This window comes from Dendropsophus ebraccatus, chromosome 6 (assembly GCF_027789765.1).
Source record: "Dendropsophus ebraccatus isolate aDenEbr1 chromosome 6, aDenEbr1.pat, whole genome shotgun sequence".
NCBI lineage: Eukaryota > Metazoa > Chordata > Amphibia > Anura > Hylidae > Dendropsophus > Dendropsophus ebraccatus.
In genome coordinates this window covers 150911694-150932342 of record NC_091459.1, presented here as the reverse complement: position 1 = coordinate 150932342, position 20649 = coordinate 150911694, and the positions used below count along the sequence as shown (strand labels likewise).

Sequence of the window (20649 nt, the reverse complement as noted above, 5' to 3'; positions counted from 1 at the left end):
TTTTTTTTGTGCATCGCAGACTACGATTGTGGACATAGTAAAGTCCTGAAAAACTAGTGAATGTGTGAATGTAGCCAAACTCAGGTTCAGTAGTGAGAGAGTATAGGACTAGTATAGGAAATATACAACTGGATGTACTCTTAATAACACCTTCACCTCTCATACTGTTTTCTTATGATCAGTATGCAAAGCCTCCTAAACTTCTTTAAAGAAATAGGTTTACGTTACCTGCGAATCTCCAAGGTAAGTGTGCCAAATTCATTAAGAATTCTATATTTTCCAGGAGGTGATGTTTTTAATTCAATAGGTTGTCCATTTTTAAACCTGTAAAGACAGTGAAGGTAGGACATTGAGATGTGTGTGGCAGGGACTGCAACAGACTGTTACATATACTAAAATACTATTTTTTGTCTCTTTTTTTCGAAAGGGTGTTATATCCTAATCCTAAACTGACATCCAAAATTATGGCCATCCAAAAACAAAACAAATCTAAGCTGCTTATATGTCCTATTGTGCTCGGGGTGCTGAGAATGAATGTATGTCTCTTACTTTCATCCTCGGCACCGTTCCTGTGCAGTTTTACCGTAATCCTGTGTCCGGTAAATCCATTTGAAGCACTGTCCTGCCTTGCCCCCAAATTGCAGATCGGCCCTGTGCCGGTTTGCCCCTTCTAGGATTTATTAGTGGAGCTGGTAGGGAAGATCTACACTTTGGGGACAGGACAGGGCTTCAAACGGCCTTACTGGACACAGGATTACATTAAAAGTGCACCGGAATGGCAGGTAAGACACATACCTTCATCCTCAGCGTCAAGTGTGCAATAGGGGGCTATTAGCAGGTTAGATTAGTCTAATCTGCTGATAGTTCCCCTTTAAGGTACTAAACCTCTTTAAAGTAGCTTTTGCCTTAGTAAAGGAAAGCCTAGATACACATTTGTATGCACATGGGTCAAGTCCGTGACCATCATCAATATTCAGAAAAAAGGAGGTTATTGTCTCATAGAGGGATTGAAGTCCTTTTAAATTGCACTTGATATGCCAAAAATAAGATTTTAAAGGGTTCTCCAGGATTTGAAGAAAGGGTCTGCATTTCTCCCCAGACACTGTGGCACTTTTCACTGTAACCTGTGTATATTACCTGTGAAAGCGGAGTGCCTATACATTTATTTTCACTTTAACTGGTTTATTAAAATTTGTAATTGTTTTCAAGTTTGTTTAGAGTGACGGTTGTGGCCTGTCTAAGACTGGGTTCACACTGCATACATACATTTTATGGAGAAAAAAAAAGATCCAATTGTGTGCATTGTTTTTCTATTGATTAACATTTTTAGGCTATGTTCACACACTGTATATTTTCGTAAAATCATGCCCGTTGTACAACGGCCGTGATTTATACGGAAATATGCGTCCATTGCTGCCTAGGAATCCTGGCTGAAGCGTATACACATAGTATTTATGCTCTGGCCAGGATCTCTCGCAGCACTGCAAACAACTGACATGTCAGTTTCAAAACCATGTCAGTATACACTATGGAGCGAGCGGCCGGATAGTGTGCAGTGGAGAGTTCTGATGCAGACGTGCAGGGATGCGCCCGCATCAGAACTCTGAGGGGCTAAGGATCATCCGGCTGATACTGCAGTACCAGCTGGGATGATCTTTTCAGAGACTGGCCGTTCCGTGACCCAGCACAGTCACGGAACGGCCGGTCTCATATGTTGTGTGAACATGGCCTTAAAAAGTATCAAAATCACGTTTGTGTTGATCACGTTGATCACGTTTTTGTGTACGGTAAAAGTAACCATTTAAAACGGATACTGCAAAAACGCAGTGTGACCCCAGCTTTACTTATAGGAGAAGTGCAGTGGCCCAGAACAGAGGTTTTCTCTAATTTCTCTCAAAAGTGTATATTGGTGTCAGGATTTGTTCTTATTTTTATGTTTCCTAATTATTCCTGTTCTGGAAATATGGGCCCATTGCAAAGTGTGTATATTATGTCACCCCTCTCAGTATTCAGGTCTGCTATTTCATTTATTTCTCATGCATATTCAATTACCAGTGCCTAATGGTGTGATGATGCAATGGCTTGGTAAGTCACGTGACTGTTCCCCGGTTGCCATAGTAACCCCAATTGCCGTCGAGCTTTGGCTGGGGAATGCTATGTCACTTCCTGTCTACCTCAGTCTTCTCTCCACCTTCAGGGGAGAAGGGTGTGTGTTGCTGCTGCTCCTGTGTCACAAGGCCGCAACCCCACTGTACCTGCTACTGTACTGACCAGAAATGCTCCGGTCCAGTCGAGACCTGTTTCTCCTTCTCAAGATTCTTCAAGATTCTCATCTCTAACAAAGATCTGGGTTTCGCTCTTCAGTCACTATTCTCATCATCATTCATTATCATCAACAGCAAGTATTCATTTCAACTCCATTCCACCCAGTATCATATCTTCAGCACTACTACTCCCATCAGTCTCCTTACTACAAGTAACGCTATCATCACAGCCCATTGCAGCATCACCCATTACTCAAGTTATATCCAAGTCTGCCTTATTCCTGGTTGCATCCAGAGAGACTGTTGCTATTGGTTACCACCGTTACAATAACGCACAACTACCGTTGTTTATGAACCCTGGCATTGGTCTAGTTATTGGTGCCTTGACTAGGGACAACGAAGAATTGCCCGGGCCCCGCATGGTCAGGTTCCCGTGGGTCAGTCAGCTCCCCTCGTGCCTATACCGTGACATAACATCTGGCAACTGGCTGCCCGGGTCCTACCCAGTACTACCACCTACTACTACCCTTAGCGGGTTAGCCCCAGCGCAGAAGTCCAGCCAGGAAGTAAAAAATCATTACGGGCAGGGGATGGGGGGAAAATAAAAGTTATTGTCACCTGTCCCAGTGCCCGGGCAGAGCCATGCCCCGCTCCTGGACCCTGCCAACTGTCTTCTGAGCTCCCATGTCGGCTACGTCACGACCCGGCTGGCGGCTCAGCTAGTTATTGACTGGGGTGGGACACCACTACAGTGACTGATTGGCTAAGTGGGCTACATACCACCAGTGTGTGATGTGCAATCCGAGTCGGGGTGTACCTGGAATTGGGGAGAAGATGACAGCCAGCGGGGTCCAGGAGCTCCGTGATGTGGTGCAGTGCAGGCACTGGGACCGGTAAGCATATTGGGGGGGATTTACCAAGACCGGCATACAAGTACACCAGTCTTATGTTAGGCCCAGCTCCCTTTTCCCCGGCAGGCCAAACCGCTCCGACCGTCCCTAGTGCCGGCCGCCCTCTGCCGCGTCATCAGCTACTCAGCCGCAATAGGCTGAGCATAACTGTGCTCAGCCAATCGCGGCTGAGCAGCTGATGATGCGGCAGAGGGCGGCCGGCACTAGGGACGGTCGGAGCGGTTCGGTCGTCCGTCCGAAGATGACATCATTGGCACAAGATGGCGAACGAGGGTCGGCAAGAAGCAAGTATGTATAGAGCACTACACTTCTGGGTCTGGTGTGGGTGGGGGGAAACACGGGGAAGGGGGTGATTCACTAACATAACAGACATTACAAAGTTGTATAACTTTGTAATGTGTGTTATTTAGTGAATAATTGTTTAGCGCCACACTACCCCTTTAAATCAACATTAGGATACTAATGCCAGAGGATGGGAGGGTCATTGTGTACGGGTTCATAGCTGGTTAATTGCTGTATTATTGCTGTTTTTATAGATGTATAAGTATACCTATCTAGCAATGTTATGATGTTAGAATGAGAAAATGTCCTTCTAGCATAAGAAGAGTAAGCATAAGAGTTTCCCCTTCTCAATGGATGCTATATTGGTAAGATGTGCCAATAGTTTTTGATTGGTTGGGTTTATTCTCAAGATTGTGGGAATGTCCAACCCTTACCAATCGTAAAGTGATGGTATTTCTTAGATATATTATCACCTTATGCAACTAGAGAGAGCAGCTTCTAAAATTAGGCTACTGGGGCCATGTGCTGTATGGAAAATGTGCTATTAAATGGAAGCCATTTGGATGTATGCCTGTGTATGTAACACAAGGATAGCTTGGCTCTGTCAAAACAGGAGCCAGTTGTGCTGATGTCTATTTGTATTAAGCTATGTTCCTTCAGTGAGGTGCATGGGTCTTAATACAGTTGTCTTCATTAGTCACTGGAAAAAGAACTGCAAAGATCTAGGAGTCTATGACATTCAATAAGGTGTTATTTTCTATAAGCAGTGTGCTTACTATTTCCAGTAACACTGGAATCAAGCCTCCAAGACATCCAATCACATCTACATAACTCAATTTATGTGTCTTAGGCTGGGTTCACACTGCGTTTTTGCAGTCCATTCAACATATGCGTTTTTAATTGGTTACTTTTAACGGACAGAAAAACGTAGTCAACACTACGCATCCGCGCTTTTTTTTGTAATGGAAGTCAATGGAATAATGGATCCAAACGGATGACACACAATTGCATCCGTTTTTTCCATAAACGTATATAATATATATATATATATATATATATATATATATATCTCAAACGGATTGCAAAAACACAGTGTGAACTGAGCCTTAGTTGAAATTCAGATACATTTATTGACTCCAATGAACAAAGCAATGTACGTTGTAGCAAGTATAGCCACCATAAAAGAGGTAGATAGTTGTAGTAAGCTTGCCTAATATACTACAGTAATATAATAGAGCTAAAAAAGAAAAGAATGCACTATAATGATACATCCGATAAATTAAAAAGTCAGGACCCTTGCACACGGTAGGGAAGAAACAATGGAGGCTCCCAAACCAAAATGATACACATATACAGAAAAAAAAAAAAAAAAAGCATATAGAAAATTACACTTTATTGCCACGACCACACAATGGGGGAGATTTATCAAACTGGTGTAAAGCAGAATTGTCTCAGTTGCCCCTAGCAACCAAACAGATTCCACTTTTCATTCTTCACGGATTCCTTGGAATATGAAAGGTGAAATCTGATTGTTGCTAGGAGCAACTAAGACATTTCTACTTTACACCAGTTTGATAAATCTCCCACAATGTTTTTTTTTGGCCGTTTGAGTGCCTTTTTTTAACTTTTTTTGACAATCGTCATTTTGAGCTCAAATAACGGCCGTCGATTGGGCTAAAAATGGTGGCTGTCCTAAAAAAACAGTCGTCAAACAGCCAGAAAGAAACGCTGTGTGGTCGTGGCCTATATACAATTATCACAGGTATACCAAGGAGGAAAAGAACAAAAGGAAGGATATTATAAATACAAATGGTCATTGCCTTATATCTGTTGGTAAGACTTGTTAACATAAACAAAATTGGACCTCACCCAAGGATACCAAAGGTGCACCTCCAATGGGGATGCCAGAAAATATAGTGGATCGGGAGCCCCCATTTACCAGACAGAGCCCCGGAAGAAGCTACGCTACAGTGAAATGTAGGTAGAATCTGCCACTGCCACTTTATCTTCTGGCACCCCCCTTGAAGGGGCACCTTTGGTATTTTTGAATGAGAGCAATGGATTGCGCCCCCCCCCACACACACACCAAGGGGGACATTTATTAAGTCCGGCGTTTTTTACGCCAGACTTAAAAATGTCCCCTCATCTCCGGCGCTACGGGGATTTATGTAGAGGTGGACTGCCTCTACATAAATCCTGTGCGTTCTGGTGCGCACGGCCGAAAACCTACGCCAGCTGAGGACTGGAGTAGGTTTTCGGCGTATCTTTTGGCGGAATAGATGGTGAATCACGCAGACTCTGAGTCCGCGCCCTCCGTTCCGCCCCCTTCACACCCCCTCCCCGCCCCCCGGTGTACCCGGCGGAAAGTGCCGATTTGCGAATATTTTATTCGCAAATCGGCCATTTGCGAATAAAATAATGCGCAAATCGGCACTTTCCGCCGAAAAAACCCTGTACTCCCATTGATACATGTCCCCCCAAGTCTCTGTACAACATAGTGGAATATGTGTGGCGCTTTATAAGCAATAGGAACAGACAATGCTGCCTTACCACTGGATAGTTGGCTTAGGTGTCCCCAGGACAGTGCAAACCAGCACAACAGACATTCTTTCCCACACACAGTGGGCCCTGAGTGGTATCCAGAACATAGGGGCACGTCTTGCACATAGCTCTCTGAATTCTTTATTCCGCCTGGCTTTTTCTTCAGCCTACATGCAATAAACAGTGATAATGTGTCAGATATCAATGCAGTACAATATTAACCTCTTAAGGACCCTGGAAATGAAAATTTTTGCATTTTCATGTTTTAAGAGCTCTAATTTTTATTCTTTCAAGCCATGTAAGGGCTTGTTTTTTGATTTTTTTTTCCTGTTTACATTATTCATTGTGAGGTATAATTTACATGTTGTCTACATTCATCAGGTTGATACAATTACAATGATTTAACTTTCTGTCTATGAGCTGTATTGGTCCCTTTGTTTTGCCATATTCTGCAGTTTTTATTGGTACCATGTTTCTTTATTTTTTTCACTTTTTGTTTAAAAAATGCAAAAAGGTGGTGAACTTCTATAATGGGATAAATGTATTTATATTTAAAAAAGGTTTTTTAAATTTATTTTTTATACACTTTTGTATTCCCCTAGGGAATTTCTATGAGCAATAGCTTGAATGCTCATACAGATCAATCCAGTATCTGTGTACTGCATTGATCCATTATGTTAGCACTGTAGGTAGGCTAAATCAATTGCAAGTCAAGCAGAGGCCTTGGGCTCCGCTGACAATATCTCAGGGAGCTGGACTGTTACACTGCATCACCAATGACATGCCCTGAGAACATTTCAATGCAGCTGTTAGTTTTGTCAGCTGCATCTAAAAAGTTAAATAGCTGACACAGGCAATCCCTCCATGCCGGCTATTACCAGCAACCACCAGCAGCTGGGAGTCACTATGTATGGAGCAGATTCGAGTCCAGAGTTTGAAGAGGAGGGACTACATTATGTTCAACAGACACACTACTTATTGCAGACACATCCCTCCAACAGCACAATATGCGTCCAGTCAATGAGTACTTACTATTTTATGCAAGGTTTTACGATCTGCTCTAACACGCAATGATCTGCAAGCTTGAAGCATCTTGATTTCTAGCTTCTCCATACTGTTTCTGAAACCAACACGCTTCTGTCCTCTTGTTTCTGTCCACAAATCTGAACAGTTCCATTTTATTCTACTATCCCTGTGAAAGCATAAAGTGTTAATCAGTGACATGTCAATTCTTTGAGCGAAGAGGCACAGAGAGTGGAGGCGTGCAAGCCCTCACATTCAAACAGATAGCAGTCAGGATTCGGCGCAGAGTCCGCTTGCAGGGGTTCTGCACTAAATTGTGAAGCCGATTCCGTAGTGTGAACAAGCCCTTATCCTCAGAGCTGCAGACATGGGCAGAGAGCTGATAGTGAACTAAAACAATTGATATCTGTTACAGCTAATGCCTGTTTGCAAAGTTACAAAATCTCCAACTCCAGGTTTTTGTGAGCCCTTGGGCGACAGAGCCTCAGCGGGAGAAAATCATTTGGCGATATGAAAACCAACATCCACTGTACAAAAATCAGTATTCCTCCGTACACTGACCCATTTAGCGGTAGATAGCAATGATGCACAGGCTTTGCAAATAAAATAAGAGATTACAGTACAGTTACAGTGACTCACAGGGGGCATCTTCTCTGATCAGAGTGGCTAATTTTTTCCTTTTATTTTCCATCTGGTTTAGGCCATAATGAAGACATCTCCTGGGCACAACTTGCAGAATCTACCAGCCAAACATTTTAGGCTTCTCTGTCATACAGTATAGGCGTCCTTTGTGCCCCTACATGGTAGTTAGGTCCCCTGCATGCCCTCATATAGTAGGTAGCCCCCCTATGTGCATTCATAAAGTAGTTAGGCACCTACCTGTGCCCCTATATAGTGTTTAGGCCCCTATGTGCCCGCCATATAGCAGTTAGGCATCTCTGTGCAAATAATATCCCCCATGTAGGCATCACTCTGTAGGTAATCACCCCTGGTAGTTATAACCCCCTAGTAGGGAGTACCCTGAATAGTAAATCCCCCTGCTAGCCCATTAATAGGTAGTATCCCCCATGTAGTTGGCATCCCCCAATAGGAAGTAGTCCTAGTAGGTAGTCAGTAGATGGCCCCCTGTGTAGTCCCCCTATGGTAGATGTCCCCCTATAGTAGATGGCCCTGTGTATTCTCTCTATTGTAGATGATCCCCTGTTTAGTCTGATTTTAGTAGATTACCCCCTGTGTATCGCCCTTTATTAGATGCTCCACTGTATAGTCCCCTTTTATTAGATGTCCCTCTGTATAGTCGCCCTACAGTAGATGGCTCCCTGTGTAGTTTCCCTTTAGTAGATGGCCCCCTGTGTAGTTCCCCCTTTAGTAGATGGTCCCCATTTAGTATATTGCTCCCAGTGTAGTCCCCTTCTCAGTATATGGCCTCCAGTGTAGTGCCCATTTAGCAAATGGCCCCAGTATACTCCCTCTTTAGTAAATGCCTCCAGTCAGTATATAGCCCCAATGTAGTCCCCTGTCCGTATATAGCCCCCAGTGTAATCTTCCATCAATATATGGCCCCCAGTATAGTCCGCCTTTAGTAGATGCCCCAAGACAGTATATGGCCCCCAGTATAGTCCCTCTTTAGTAGATGGCCACCAATGTAGATAAATAGAAAAAAATAAAAACAAAACTCACCTCCCACACGCTTCCCTGTCTTTGCAGGTCTCCTGGTGCTTTTCTCCCCTGTTCTCTCAAGTCCTGTTGCCTCTGACAGATGGGCGGGTTTTCCTGCACAGTCAGCATCTGTAACACAAGCTGCCTTTGACAAATGAGAGAACAGGGGAACAAAGCGACCGGGACCTGGGGAGACGGGTGGGGGGGGGGCATGTGTGGGAGGTAAGTTTTGTTATTTTAGTGCGCTCACTGGCACTGCAGCTGCACATCACTCGGGGGCCTATTAATCGTCCAGTGGGCCCTTGAGTGATGTGCAGCTGCAGTAAGATCAGATATAAGAGCTTCAGATGCACACGGGCCCCCTTGGCTCCTAATCGGCCACCTTAGCCACTCACAATATAATCTACCACTGGTGGACCCCTGGAGGCGCTGTGGGCCCCAGCACTTGCCCAAGTAAGCCGGGTGTTGGCACCAGCTCTTTCTCTTCTTCCTCTGGTGGAGGAAAAGAGGATTTTATAACTTTGGGGACAGGTACACCAGACTGGGACAGGTAAAGTACTCCAGACTAAGTATAGGCTTTACACAGAATGTAGCTTCCAAGAAAAGAAATTTGCAGCACCACCATAGAAAGTTAAACCATGTTTTATTTTTATTTTTTTAAAGTTGCCTAAGAAGGTTGAGACTGCCCACTCTGTAAACATTACGTCTTGGAAGCATCATATTTTTTTCTTTCCTTGTCAGTCTGCAGCTCTGACCATGATATGGAGCCAATGCATTCATAAATCTGGCTGCAGGGATCTTGCCGCTCTAAGATGGTTGGTGTTAACAGAAGGAAAGCCACAGCAATCCAGAGAGTCATTCCACTATTAATACTATAATTTGCCAGGCATCTTAGGACCTCAGTTTTGTATAAATTAATGCATGCACTTTTTGGTTGTCAATCAAATGACCTATAAAACCTGCAAAGCATTTGATTTATTTACATCTTCCTTAGATTCTTCAAGGGAAAACGAAATCATCAGTTAGCGCAATACTCCATGTAACAAAATGAACCTAATTATTTTAGTATGCGACAAGTAAACACAAAGTAGGAAACACTTACAGTGTAGATCTCAAGGTCTGTTCAGCTCTAGCTATTGAAAGGTCTATGGAAGAAATGGGCATGTCGGCAAGTTCTTCCTCACTGACAGATACAAAAAAGAAACAATATTTTGAACCAGGAAAATATATCTGGCATTTATTACAGTATAAATTATACTATAACTTGTATAGTTTTCCATGTTTAATAGGCAGATGATTCATACAAGGGATAGAATACAAAATAATAATCATAAAACTCATGAAAAGAAATGGTAATTCCATAGCAAGTACTTTGTGAGAGTTGACCCTTTGGTATATCATGTCTGAAGACAAGTAGTACTGTTCAGTAATAATGTGATAGATGTTTTTGGACACATAAATGGTAGAGTTTACAGTATGAAGACTTATTCCTCCCTAAGGCTATGTTCACACAACGTAAAAGTACGACCGTTGTTGCCATCGCAAACAACGGGCGTACTTTTTGCAGGGTGGAACAATGCCTTATTTTCAATGGGATCCCGGCCGGAGCGTATACACATCGTACACGCTCCGGCTGGGATCCCATGCGGGGCTGCAAATAACTGACATGTCAGTTTTCTGCGGCCGCAATTCAATGAATTGCAGCCATAGGAAACCCTGTCAGTTCACACAGTGCAGCGAGCGGCATCAGAGCTCTGCGGCCGAAAAGCTGGTCTGAATGGCCGGTCTCATACGTTGTGTGAGCATAGCCTCAAGCTATGTTCCCGTTATGTTTTTTTTCATGTTTTCATTTTACTGTCATCCTTTAGGAAGAGTGGCATTTTGAGGTGAAATAACAGCTATTATTTAATAATAACGGCCTTTATTTGGCCTCAATATGATGGCCGTTCCAAAAAAATATCCGTAAACTAGCCAAAATAAGTTGTAGTGGGAACATAGCCTAGGGCTGTGTTCCAACAACATAGTTTTTCATCTGAAAAAGCATCCACCTCATCCCTCATCCCATGTTCTTTTATAAACTCTCAAAACTACTGAGCCTGCAGGGTAAGTGCTTACAATGACCTTGCAGCTTTTTCCTGGTACATTATTGAGTGTTCAGACCCAAACCGATCACAAGAAGGAGTGGCTCTGTGTCGCATGAACCCAATATATAGTGAACCCAAAAGAAAATATATTTGATGTGAAATTGAAAAAAGAAATGCAATTGACCATGATGACAACTTTTAGAGGAACAAATGCTTTGGTGCCGAGTCTCCCTTTAAAGTCTGTGGGAGTGATGGAAACTACTGGGGCTAGGTAGGCGCTCTCTCTCTCTCTCTCTCTCTCTCTCTCTCTCTCTATATATATATATATATATATATATATATATATATATATATATATATATATATATATATATATAATGTCAGACATTTTTCTGTAAGAACCAATAAATCTTTTTTAATGAGGTCAGTCTTTCCATGCCAGAAGAGGATTATTGCCTATGTAATTCTATCATGGTATGTAAACTGGTTTAAGTGCCTGGCATCACATTTACATTCTTAAGGAGTACATAGCGGGTGGAATGGGTGATGGATGATGATTAAGACATGACATTATCATTTTGAGCTTGGAAATATGGAAGCTACAAAGACATTTGGTAGAGCTGGGCAAATACAACAAAACAACCATATAAAACACCACTTACAAAGAAGAGTTTCGTTATTTTTGTTAGAACAAGCACCATTCTTTCTATTGACTCTTTTTAGTATTCGAGCCAGGTCCTATGCAAGTAAATGGAGCTGGGAGAGACTGTTTTAGGGAAAAAAAAAACTTTTTAATAAAGTACCTACATTTCTCATCTCTGGAATGACAGTCCACTCAGCCAATCAGGGACTGAGACGGGACGGAACTAGTGAGTGGCACCAGGCCACAATAAGCCATCCTATAAGCAATCATAGGGGCTCCATATATTCCTCATATGATGAGTGAACATAGAGTTCTACTCGCTCCAGTATTGCAGTACTCGATACTTGAAATAATACCACGTGGTGCTTGAATATTATTGATAACTTTCTTCCACACAACGTTGTTGGCCTTAATTATGCAATACACATGTGGAGAGGGGGCTGGCAGGTCCTGCTATGCGGCAGCTGTAGCTGCTGTCACAGCAGTGATTGGCTGGCTGCATCAGGTGACCTGGGTGTATATAGACCCAGGTCTCCAGATGCTCGACTCACTTGCGGTCTGTTAGCCGACAGGGAGAGCTGCTGGAGCAGGGACAGAGCAAGTGTAGGGCTTATATGGGCTAGTTAGGTAGACGATTTGCGTAGTAAAAAACCCCAAAGGTCCTAGTAGTAGTAGCTAATTCTATACAATGTACCAATATAGTAAGGAAGAGTGATACTGGTACATAGCTAGTAATAGTTATCCACAACTATCCAAAAGTCCTTTTTAGGACTAGAAAAAAAAAAAATCATCTTCCATACAGTATAAGCCACTGTGCAATGTGCTACTTTTTTGCTGACAGTAGTATACTCACTACTATCCAAAACTAGTTTCATCCCTTTCTGAAAAATAAAGCACAAAAAAAATCATTTGCCATACATTGTAATATCAGTGTTATACCATTTAACCAGCATCAGTTCAGTAGCAATTTCAACAATGGCCGTGATTACTAATGAACCTACATTGTGCTGCAGGCTAATGGAATCATGGCCACGGTGTATACACATAGTATACACTCTGTCCGGAATCTGAATGGATAGCGGCCGCAGAGAAACTGTCAGTTCACACAATGGAGTGTGTGGCTCCGGCCGCATGCTCCATTGTGTGCATCGGCGAATTAGGATGCATGCGCGCACGGATCCCGCATCCCAATTAGTCAAAAGTGAAGATCATCCCGACTGTGTCAGAGATGATCTTCTCTGACACAGGCCGTTCTGTGATCCGGCCGGGTCACATAACCGCCAGAGTCTTACGCCACGTGAACATGGCCTCTTAGTGCGACAGTCTAGTGGTAGTGACATATGTGAGATTTTTTAAAACTTTGAGGAATCAACCCAGATGATCAGTGGCATTGCTGCTAGTGTGAGCTTAACCATACCACTGATGTCTCTATTGAAATGCTCGCTGCAGTCCATTAGGATAACACTTTGCACAGGAGCCAGGAGATAAAGACAGTACAACGAATGAAAGCCAGACCATACTATTTTTAATTCACAGCACAGATTAGATGAGTGGGGGACGAAGATGAGAAAGAGCATGAACAGGAGCAGGAGAGTGTTGTGGACACTGCAGAGGGTAGTATCTATGCTGGTTTCAACGCATCTGTTCATTGCAGATGGCTTAAAGAGGAGGAGGAGATTGAGAGTCATCTTCCTGGTGAGGACAGTGAATTGTTGCCTGTTGGCAATCTGGTGCACATGGCAAACTTCATTTTTGCCAACAAGGATTACTGGCTGCTCTCCTTTCTTGACTCCAGAAATAGGAAGAAACTCACTTATCTCCTTCTCCGAAAGGAAAGAAGTATGCAAGTCCTGCTATAACTCAAGGCCCTGAGACACAAATTGTTCAAAGCCTTCCCGTCTGACAGTGCGACCGGCAGAGGTCTTGGATGCATGGGCCAACTAGGAGGGGAGATGAGGGGGCCAGGCAGCTTGGCAAACACTGGAAGAGGAACATTATCCAAGATGTGGAACATGTTTATTTCCACCCATAAGCTTCCTAGGTAGAAATGGTCCGAACCTGCCGAGGTTCGGGTTCGTATGAACCCGAACGCTTGGCAGCAGATTCCCAGTATCCCAGTTTTCCAGGCGTTACTCCCGCTGTATCCGCCCGCTCCACGGAGCGGGCAGACAGCGGGAGTAACGCCTGGAAAACTGGGATACAGCCTATGGCTATGGCTGTATCCCAGTTTTCCAGGCGGTCCTCCCGCTGGATCCGCCCGCTCCACGGAGCGGGCAGACAGCGGGAATCATTACCGAGGGTTCGGGTTTGTACGAACCCAAACCGAACTAGGTTTGGACCATCCCTAATCCTAGGATATCACGAATGGACAAGTTCTGGAAGATGGTGAGGGAGTATGTAGCAAACCACAGCACAGTCCTACTAGATCGCTCTGTGCCATTTAACTATTGGATGTTAAAGCTGGACACATGACATGAACTGGCGCTGTATGTCTTGGAGGTGCAAGCCTGCTCTGCTGCTAATGTCTTGTCAGAGAGGGCATTTAGCGCTGCGGGAAGTATCATCACCAATATATATGAGTATACTGACAGGCTAACGCTTATCAAGAGTGTTTTTTTAATCTTCAATTTTAAATTTAATTAAACATTTTATTAAATTTTTATAATATAAAAGCATCTTAAATAGAGATGAGCGAATCGGGTTCGGGTTCGAGTCCATCCGAACCCGAACGTTAGCTGGGGCTGCTGAACTTGGATAAAGCTCTAAGGTTGTCTGGAAAACATGGATACAGCCAATGACTATATCCATGATTTCCACATAGCCTTAGGGCTTTATCCAACTTCAGCAGCCACCGCTAATCAAATGCTGAAAGTTCGGGTTCGGATGGACTCAAGCATGCTCCAGGTTCGCTCATCTCTAACTTAACCATAAACCCCTCCTCCACCTTCACCTCCCAGATGTGCCTTGCCCGGGCCACGTTCTCAACTTGATGGTTCAGCTGTGTGCTCATTCAAGTTCCAGGGCCTCTTCAAAAGACTGTATTTGTCATAATTCAGAAATAACTCAAAATAATATTTAATGCATCCATCCATGCTCCCTCTGCTGTTTCCGTTCCATTTCCGTGGTGTTTCCATCACTTTCTGAGTTTTTCAGGTGCCCCAGACACCCTTTCCTTTGCTAAATAGGAGGCCCCTGAAAAAATGCTGGAGTCTCCCATTGACTTTAATGGATTTAATTACTCCAATCGAGCACTTCGAGTGTACACTCAAAAACACTTGACTTGAGTAACAAGCATTCAAGCATTTTAGTATTCATTCATCCCTACAATACAACTTTCATAGTTTTTTTTTAGATTGTGTAACAAGACCTCTAAAATAGTATTTTTTGTAACAAAATCAGTGTGCTAAGGATTGGGTGCATGTAAAGAGAAACTGACCTTGTTTTAAATTTCTTCACAGTCATCGCTGTTTCCATTTGAAATTTGCGCTTATTTTGCTCAGACTCCTCTTCTTCTCTGTGAACATATCTAATACCCTTCTCCATTACAGAAATGGACTGCTGAATATAGCTAGAAAAAGGAAAGCATGACGTGACATCTGTCAACACATAAGGTCCACATTATGATTGTGCCATCCATGGAACGTATACATTGGCAAAGTGTTAAAAAGGGAATGCCAACATACACCCTCATGCACGGGCACAGAGACCCCACATACTTTAATGACTCAAAGGCAGTCAGCTAGTTACTATTTCTTGCATGTATAGGTTTTAATTACTTTGACTGAAAAGTATGGTTTATTTATTTTTTGAAGAGAATCTGTCAGCTTTTATCCAGGTTCCTAACTGCTGACACTATTAGTTAGCTGTTAGAGCCACAAAACACACAGTACAGTTCATATATTTGACTCTACTTCCATAACACAGAATTTTTTTATTTATTTATTCTTTGGTACGGAGAGTCAAAAAGGCCTCCCCAAGCACCTGAAAAGCTGAAAGCTTTTCTTTTTGTCTTCTCAAAATAGGCTTTAGTTTTCATTAGTATCATTTTGGAGAACATATGGTGACTTTTTGATCAGATAAAAAAAAAAAAAAAATTGGGGGGAGATAAGATAAAAAATTGTTCTGTCATAGTTTTTTAAAATTTGGTTTTATGGCATCACCGTGTGATATAAACAACATAATGTTTATTCCGCAGGTCATTACGATAATGACGATATCCAATTAATATAATATACAGTAGAATATAAAATAATGAAATTTATTTTATGAATAGTATTTAATAGTACGAGTCATTACAAATGTGGTGATCGCAATTATGTACGTTTATTTTTTTTTACTTTTTTGGGATAATAAAGGGCTTTATGGTCAAAAGTGATACATTTTCTTACAGTTTATGGCTATGCTCACACTACGTAAAAGTACGGCCGTTGTTGCCATCGGCAACAACGGCCGTACTTTATGCACCTGTGAACACTGCTCTATCTGCTATGGGATCCCGGCTGGAGCGTATACACTTCGTATACGCTCCGGCCGGGATCCCATGCGGACCCGCAAATAACTGACATTTCAGTTTTCAGCGGCCGCAATTCAGTTAATTGCAGCTGCAGAAAGACCTGTCAGTTCACACAATGAAGCGAGCGGCTCAGGACGCTTGCTTCATTGTGTGCTGTGGAGTGTTCTGATGCGGGCGTGCGCTGATGTGCCCGCATCAGAACACTACCGGCCGGTACTGCAGTACTGGCCGGGATGATCTGTACAGAGACCAGCCGTTCCGGTCTCTTACACAGTGTGAACATAGCCTATTTGTTTTTATTTTCTTTTACTTTTTTTTTTTGCCTCAGGGGGCTTGAAGCTGTAATCATCTGAATGCTGCTATAATATACAGGGCCTCACATGACACCCTGGCAACCTTTGGATCGTCACATTATAGGGTTGCCAATGGGCTACGGGAGGAGCCTCCTCCCCCCGTCAATCCTTCAGGTGTCACTGTTGCATCTACAGGAATACATTGCTGAGACTGTTGCCAGTGCCATTCTCTGCCGTTGTGGTGGGAGTGTGTCTGTTTTAGACATCTGACTCCTGCAGCCATTGGGTGTGCTCTGCTTATGAGCTCACTTGATGTCCAAGACACACCAATATGTCCACGAGCAATGAAAGTACTGCTGCCAGGATATACTGCTACGCTCTAGAGCAGAAAGGGAACAACATGTTTAACCTATACATTATAAAGTCAGACAACAGCAGTCACAATATGAGGGAAGCTCAAAATGTTATAGGAAACCTCAGAAGTGGGAGCTTACTGCATACATAGACTGTATATTCAGCTGAAGCCAATAAAACCAATATGCCATCAGCCTTTCTATGAGACTTGTCTATCCTGGAGGCAGCCTAGGAGATCTCCAATGTCAAGAGACATTTCACACTGTGTCCATCAGAGTCTGTCAGGAGAATAACTTGAGAGACTTATCGATGCGTACCTCCACTGTGTAGCTATGACAGATATCACTTAGTGGCATCCATTATACAGTGATTGCATACTAAGAAATATATTCTGTTCTATGGAATAGTGTAAAGGGTGTGTGTGTCTAGTATCTCCTCCCTACAGTACAGTGTGATACTACATGTCCTGTACTGCTGTGTGTGTCTATTATCTACTCTCTACAGTATAGTGTGATACTGCATGTCCTGTACTGCTGTGTGTATAGTATCTCCTCCCTACAGTATAGTGTGATACTACATGTCCTGTACTGCTGTGTGTGTCTATTATCTACTCTCTACAGTATAGTGTGATACTACATGTCCTGTACTGGTGTGTGTGTCTAGTATCTCCTCTTTACAGTACAGTGTGATACTACATGTCCTGTACTGCTGTGTGTGTCTAGTATCTCCTCTCTACAGTACAGTGTGATACTACTGTCCTGGACTGCTGTTTGTGTCTAGTATCTCCTCTCTAAAATACAGTGTGATGCTACATGTCCTGTACTGCTGTGTATGTCTAGTATGTCCTCTCTACAGTACAGTGTGATACTACATGTCCTGTACTGCTGTGTGTCTAGTATCTCCTCTCCACAGTACAGTTTAATACTACATGTCCTGTACTACTACAGTATAGTGTGATACTACATGCCCTTTACTGCTGTGTGTGTCTGGTATCTCCTCCCTACAGTATAGCGTGATACTACATGTCCTGTACTGCTGTGTGTCTAGTATCTCATTTCTACAATACAGTGTGATACTACATGTCCTGTACTTCTCAGTGTGTCTAGTATCTCCTCTCTACAGTACAGTGTGATACTACATGTCATGTACTGCTGTGTGTCTAGTATCTCCTCTCCACAGTACAGTTTAATACTACATGTCCTGTACTACTACAGTATAGTGTGATACTACATGTCCTGTACTGCTGTGTGTGTCTAGTATCTCCTTTCTACAGTACAGTGTGATACTACATGTCCTGCACTGCTCCTTACCTGTGCCAGGATAAATTGCTGCTTTGGGCACCAGGTGAGGGCAGCATAATTTTTCGGGGACCCTGTGTGTTCTGTACAGGACCCTGGACAATCTCCTGTTCTCTACACCAAATATAATGCACGTCCTCAAGGAGCTCTTTCTGACAGTTTTTTTAAGAGCTTGCTTTATCCACATTAGTTATTTGCTTCTATTCCTTTACACTTTTATTGTTTTCTTATTTTGGGATAACATTTTTTGGAGTATTTTTGGGAGTTTTCCATAGTTCTGTGCTAAAGATACACTATTTTCAACACACAGTGGTCATCCTGGAACCAATCAATATTGTAACTTAAGTGACCACTGTATATAGATAGCAATATGCAACTATTGTTGCATTGACATCATAATAAGAATTATTTAGCATCATTATTTCTATAATTATAGAGGGATTGGCCAATCTTTTACAGATCTGTATAATTGAAGCTCATGTCCCCTTTTAATGAAATAAAACTAAAACTGTCTATGACATCACAGTTGGCAAGTTATATGGCAACAAATTCTAGCCCTGCAAATTCATTGGCTACGGTCTACGGTCCCAGTTAGTACGGTCCCAGTTAGTAATGGGATTTAGTTTAATAAACTTTGTTGGAATGAATATGTTTGGTTGTTTATGAGGTCAATAAAGAGGGGCTGTTAGTCTTTCCTGAGTAGAGCCTATTGTTTTGCCAGTTTAGCATAGAATTGACTGTAGCTTCATATTTCTAATGTTCTCCTAGTAGATTCCTACCGTCAACAAGCTCGTAACAGCTTCGTGAACATTTTGACTGTTTCATTATTATAAAGACAAAGTATACCGATGTTACTAAACCACAATCTCCACATCTAAAAGAATAATAAAAAGAAAGTACTCACGATTATGGATGTGGCTGCTCAAGAACTCGTTGCTCAGTAGGTAGCACCACTGTCCCCTCTCTTGGCTGGTGACATCAGAAGGGCATTCAAAAAAAGCGGATGATTATAAGCTTTATAAAAATAGCTGCTGTGTGAGGGATGAACCTGGTGAACTGTGATCCCAAACAATCTCTGCTTTAATTTCAACAAAAGTCTCAGTACATAGCGTATCTTCTATTTCATACCAAGATGAGAGAATACACTATGGGTATATAAATATACCAGGGATTAGGATGGATTTCAGAAAGGCCATTGGGAGGGGTTAGATCAAGAGTGGATTAAATCCTGGACACTGACATTTCAAGAGAACCAAAGAAGAAAGTATCTCCTAGGATTGAAGTTATAAGGAAACCACGAAAGGTTTCCCGCTAATAATTCCCATCTATTTAAAAAACTGTATATAGCCGTTTACTAAGGCATATACGTTCGTAAATAATTCCCCCAACTATGCACTATTCCATTTAAAAGCCACGCATCTTACATGACAATTAAAGGGGACCTCTCACGGTGCTTGCTTTATTGAAGAACAATAAAAGGAGACCGGTCCTAGAGTAAGGAGGTTAAAGGGAAACTAGGGCTTAGGACACACGGTTCCTTTGTTATTCAAAATTGTTGCACCTTTTGGGTTTATAAAAAGGAAAGAGATACATGCAAATTAGCCTGTGATGTGCACTGGGGGCATTCCCAGGCCTCCAAGGGACCCCCCCTGACTGACTGCCCGCTTCTGTAAAACATCCCTGATGTAACCCATCTGTGTCCTGCTCTGGGATCTCGTGCTTGTGCCTTGATATCAGCAGGACGTAAAATAGGAAGAAAACTGCATTTCCTGTGTCAGGAACCTAACAATATATTAAGTACAAAACATTGTATTGCTTAAAGGGGTACTCCAGCAAAAAGTTGAAACACATTACAAAGTTATATAACTTTGTAATATGCTTCAATCACTCATCTGCCCCCCTTTCCTATCTTCCTATCATCTGCCCCCATTTCCCAGGATTGGATCCAGCTTTTCCCAGCATCCTGGGAGGAGTGGCAGGGAGTGGAGCAGCGCTAAAAGGCCGGCGGCTTGGTGAGCAGATCACAGATCAAACAAAGCCCTTCGCTTTGTTTAGATAAGCGATTCACCCATCTCTAATTTCAGGTCCGGGCCTAAAGAAACAATCAGCCGATGATCGTGTCAATGCCTGATTGTTGTCTCTATTACAAGGATCGATATAATCGACTGAATCGGCCAATTTGGCAAATTATCGCTCCGTGTAATAGGCCCCTTAGGCTATGCTATGTTCTCTCATTTGGCCTTAAACAGTCAAAAAAAGACGTTGGGAACATAGCCTTATAGTTTGAGAGGCTTTGCTTTACTTTGAAATGATAAACCCTCATAACATAGTAGATGAGGCGCCCTGCCTACTGCAATAGAGCCGGTCACTAAGATACTGTGTAGACAGCAGACACATGCTAGAATGTCATTGCTGGTGACAGTGCGTATAGCAGGTGCAAGGGATTATCAGCAAATACCAAACACTCTGAACTTTTTTCAGTATCAGCTCAGCAACTCCTGCCAAATTATTCTACCAACTGAGACCCGGAACTCCTAGGATAAATCATGCTGCTATTAGGCTAGACATTTTACAGGACACCCATGTTTCCTGCCCTGTGATATACTGTATATTAGCCACACATAGCACATTATTTGTTATATACAGTGTGACGATCGCTGGGGTGATTAACACTATTGAGTTTACCAATCTACCACATAATTTCCTATACAATCCCCTCTGGATGATAGAATTATGCTGGATCACTTACATAGGTCTCCCGCACCCCAATATCTCTTACAATTA

General features: G+C 42.6%; 1 protein-coding gene across 1 annotated transcript; it reads right to left on the bottom strand.

Annotated features, from left to right (window-relative positions):
• Window positions 1-224: 224 nt before the first annotated feature.
• On the bottom strand, window positions 225-18927 carry LOC138795375 (myomesin-3-like). The gene is made up of 6 exons (XM_069974359.1): window positions 18770-18927; window positions 14844-14975; window positions 9783-9863; window positions 7031-7190; window positions 6008-6165; window positions 225-324 (listed from the first exon to the last, which is right to left on the bottom strand). Exons 2-6 carry the CDS (start codon window positions 14948-14950, stop codon window positions 225-227), a joined length of 606 nt encoding a protein of 201 aa, XP_069830460.1. The 5' UTR covers window positions 14951-14975; window positions 18770-18927.
• Between the last annotated feature and the right edge of the window lie 1722 nt (window positions 18928-20649).

Excerpts from the sequence above, each read along its gene's own strand:
- LOC138795375 (XM_069974359.1), bottom strand. The coding sequence starts at position 14,950 with ATGGAGAAGGGTATTAGATATGTTCACAGAGAAGAAGAGGAGTCTGAG. Across the intron at positions 9,864-14,843 it reads GTGAAGAAATTTAAAACAAG|TGAGGAAGAACTTGCCGACA; the intron begins GTCAGTTTCTCT and ends TGTATCTGTCAG. Across the intron at positions 325-6,007 it reads CCTAAGCCAACTATCCAGTG|GTTTAAAAATGGACAACCTA; the intron begins GTAAGGCAGCAT and ends CTGTCTTTACAG.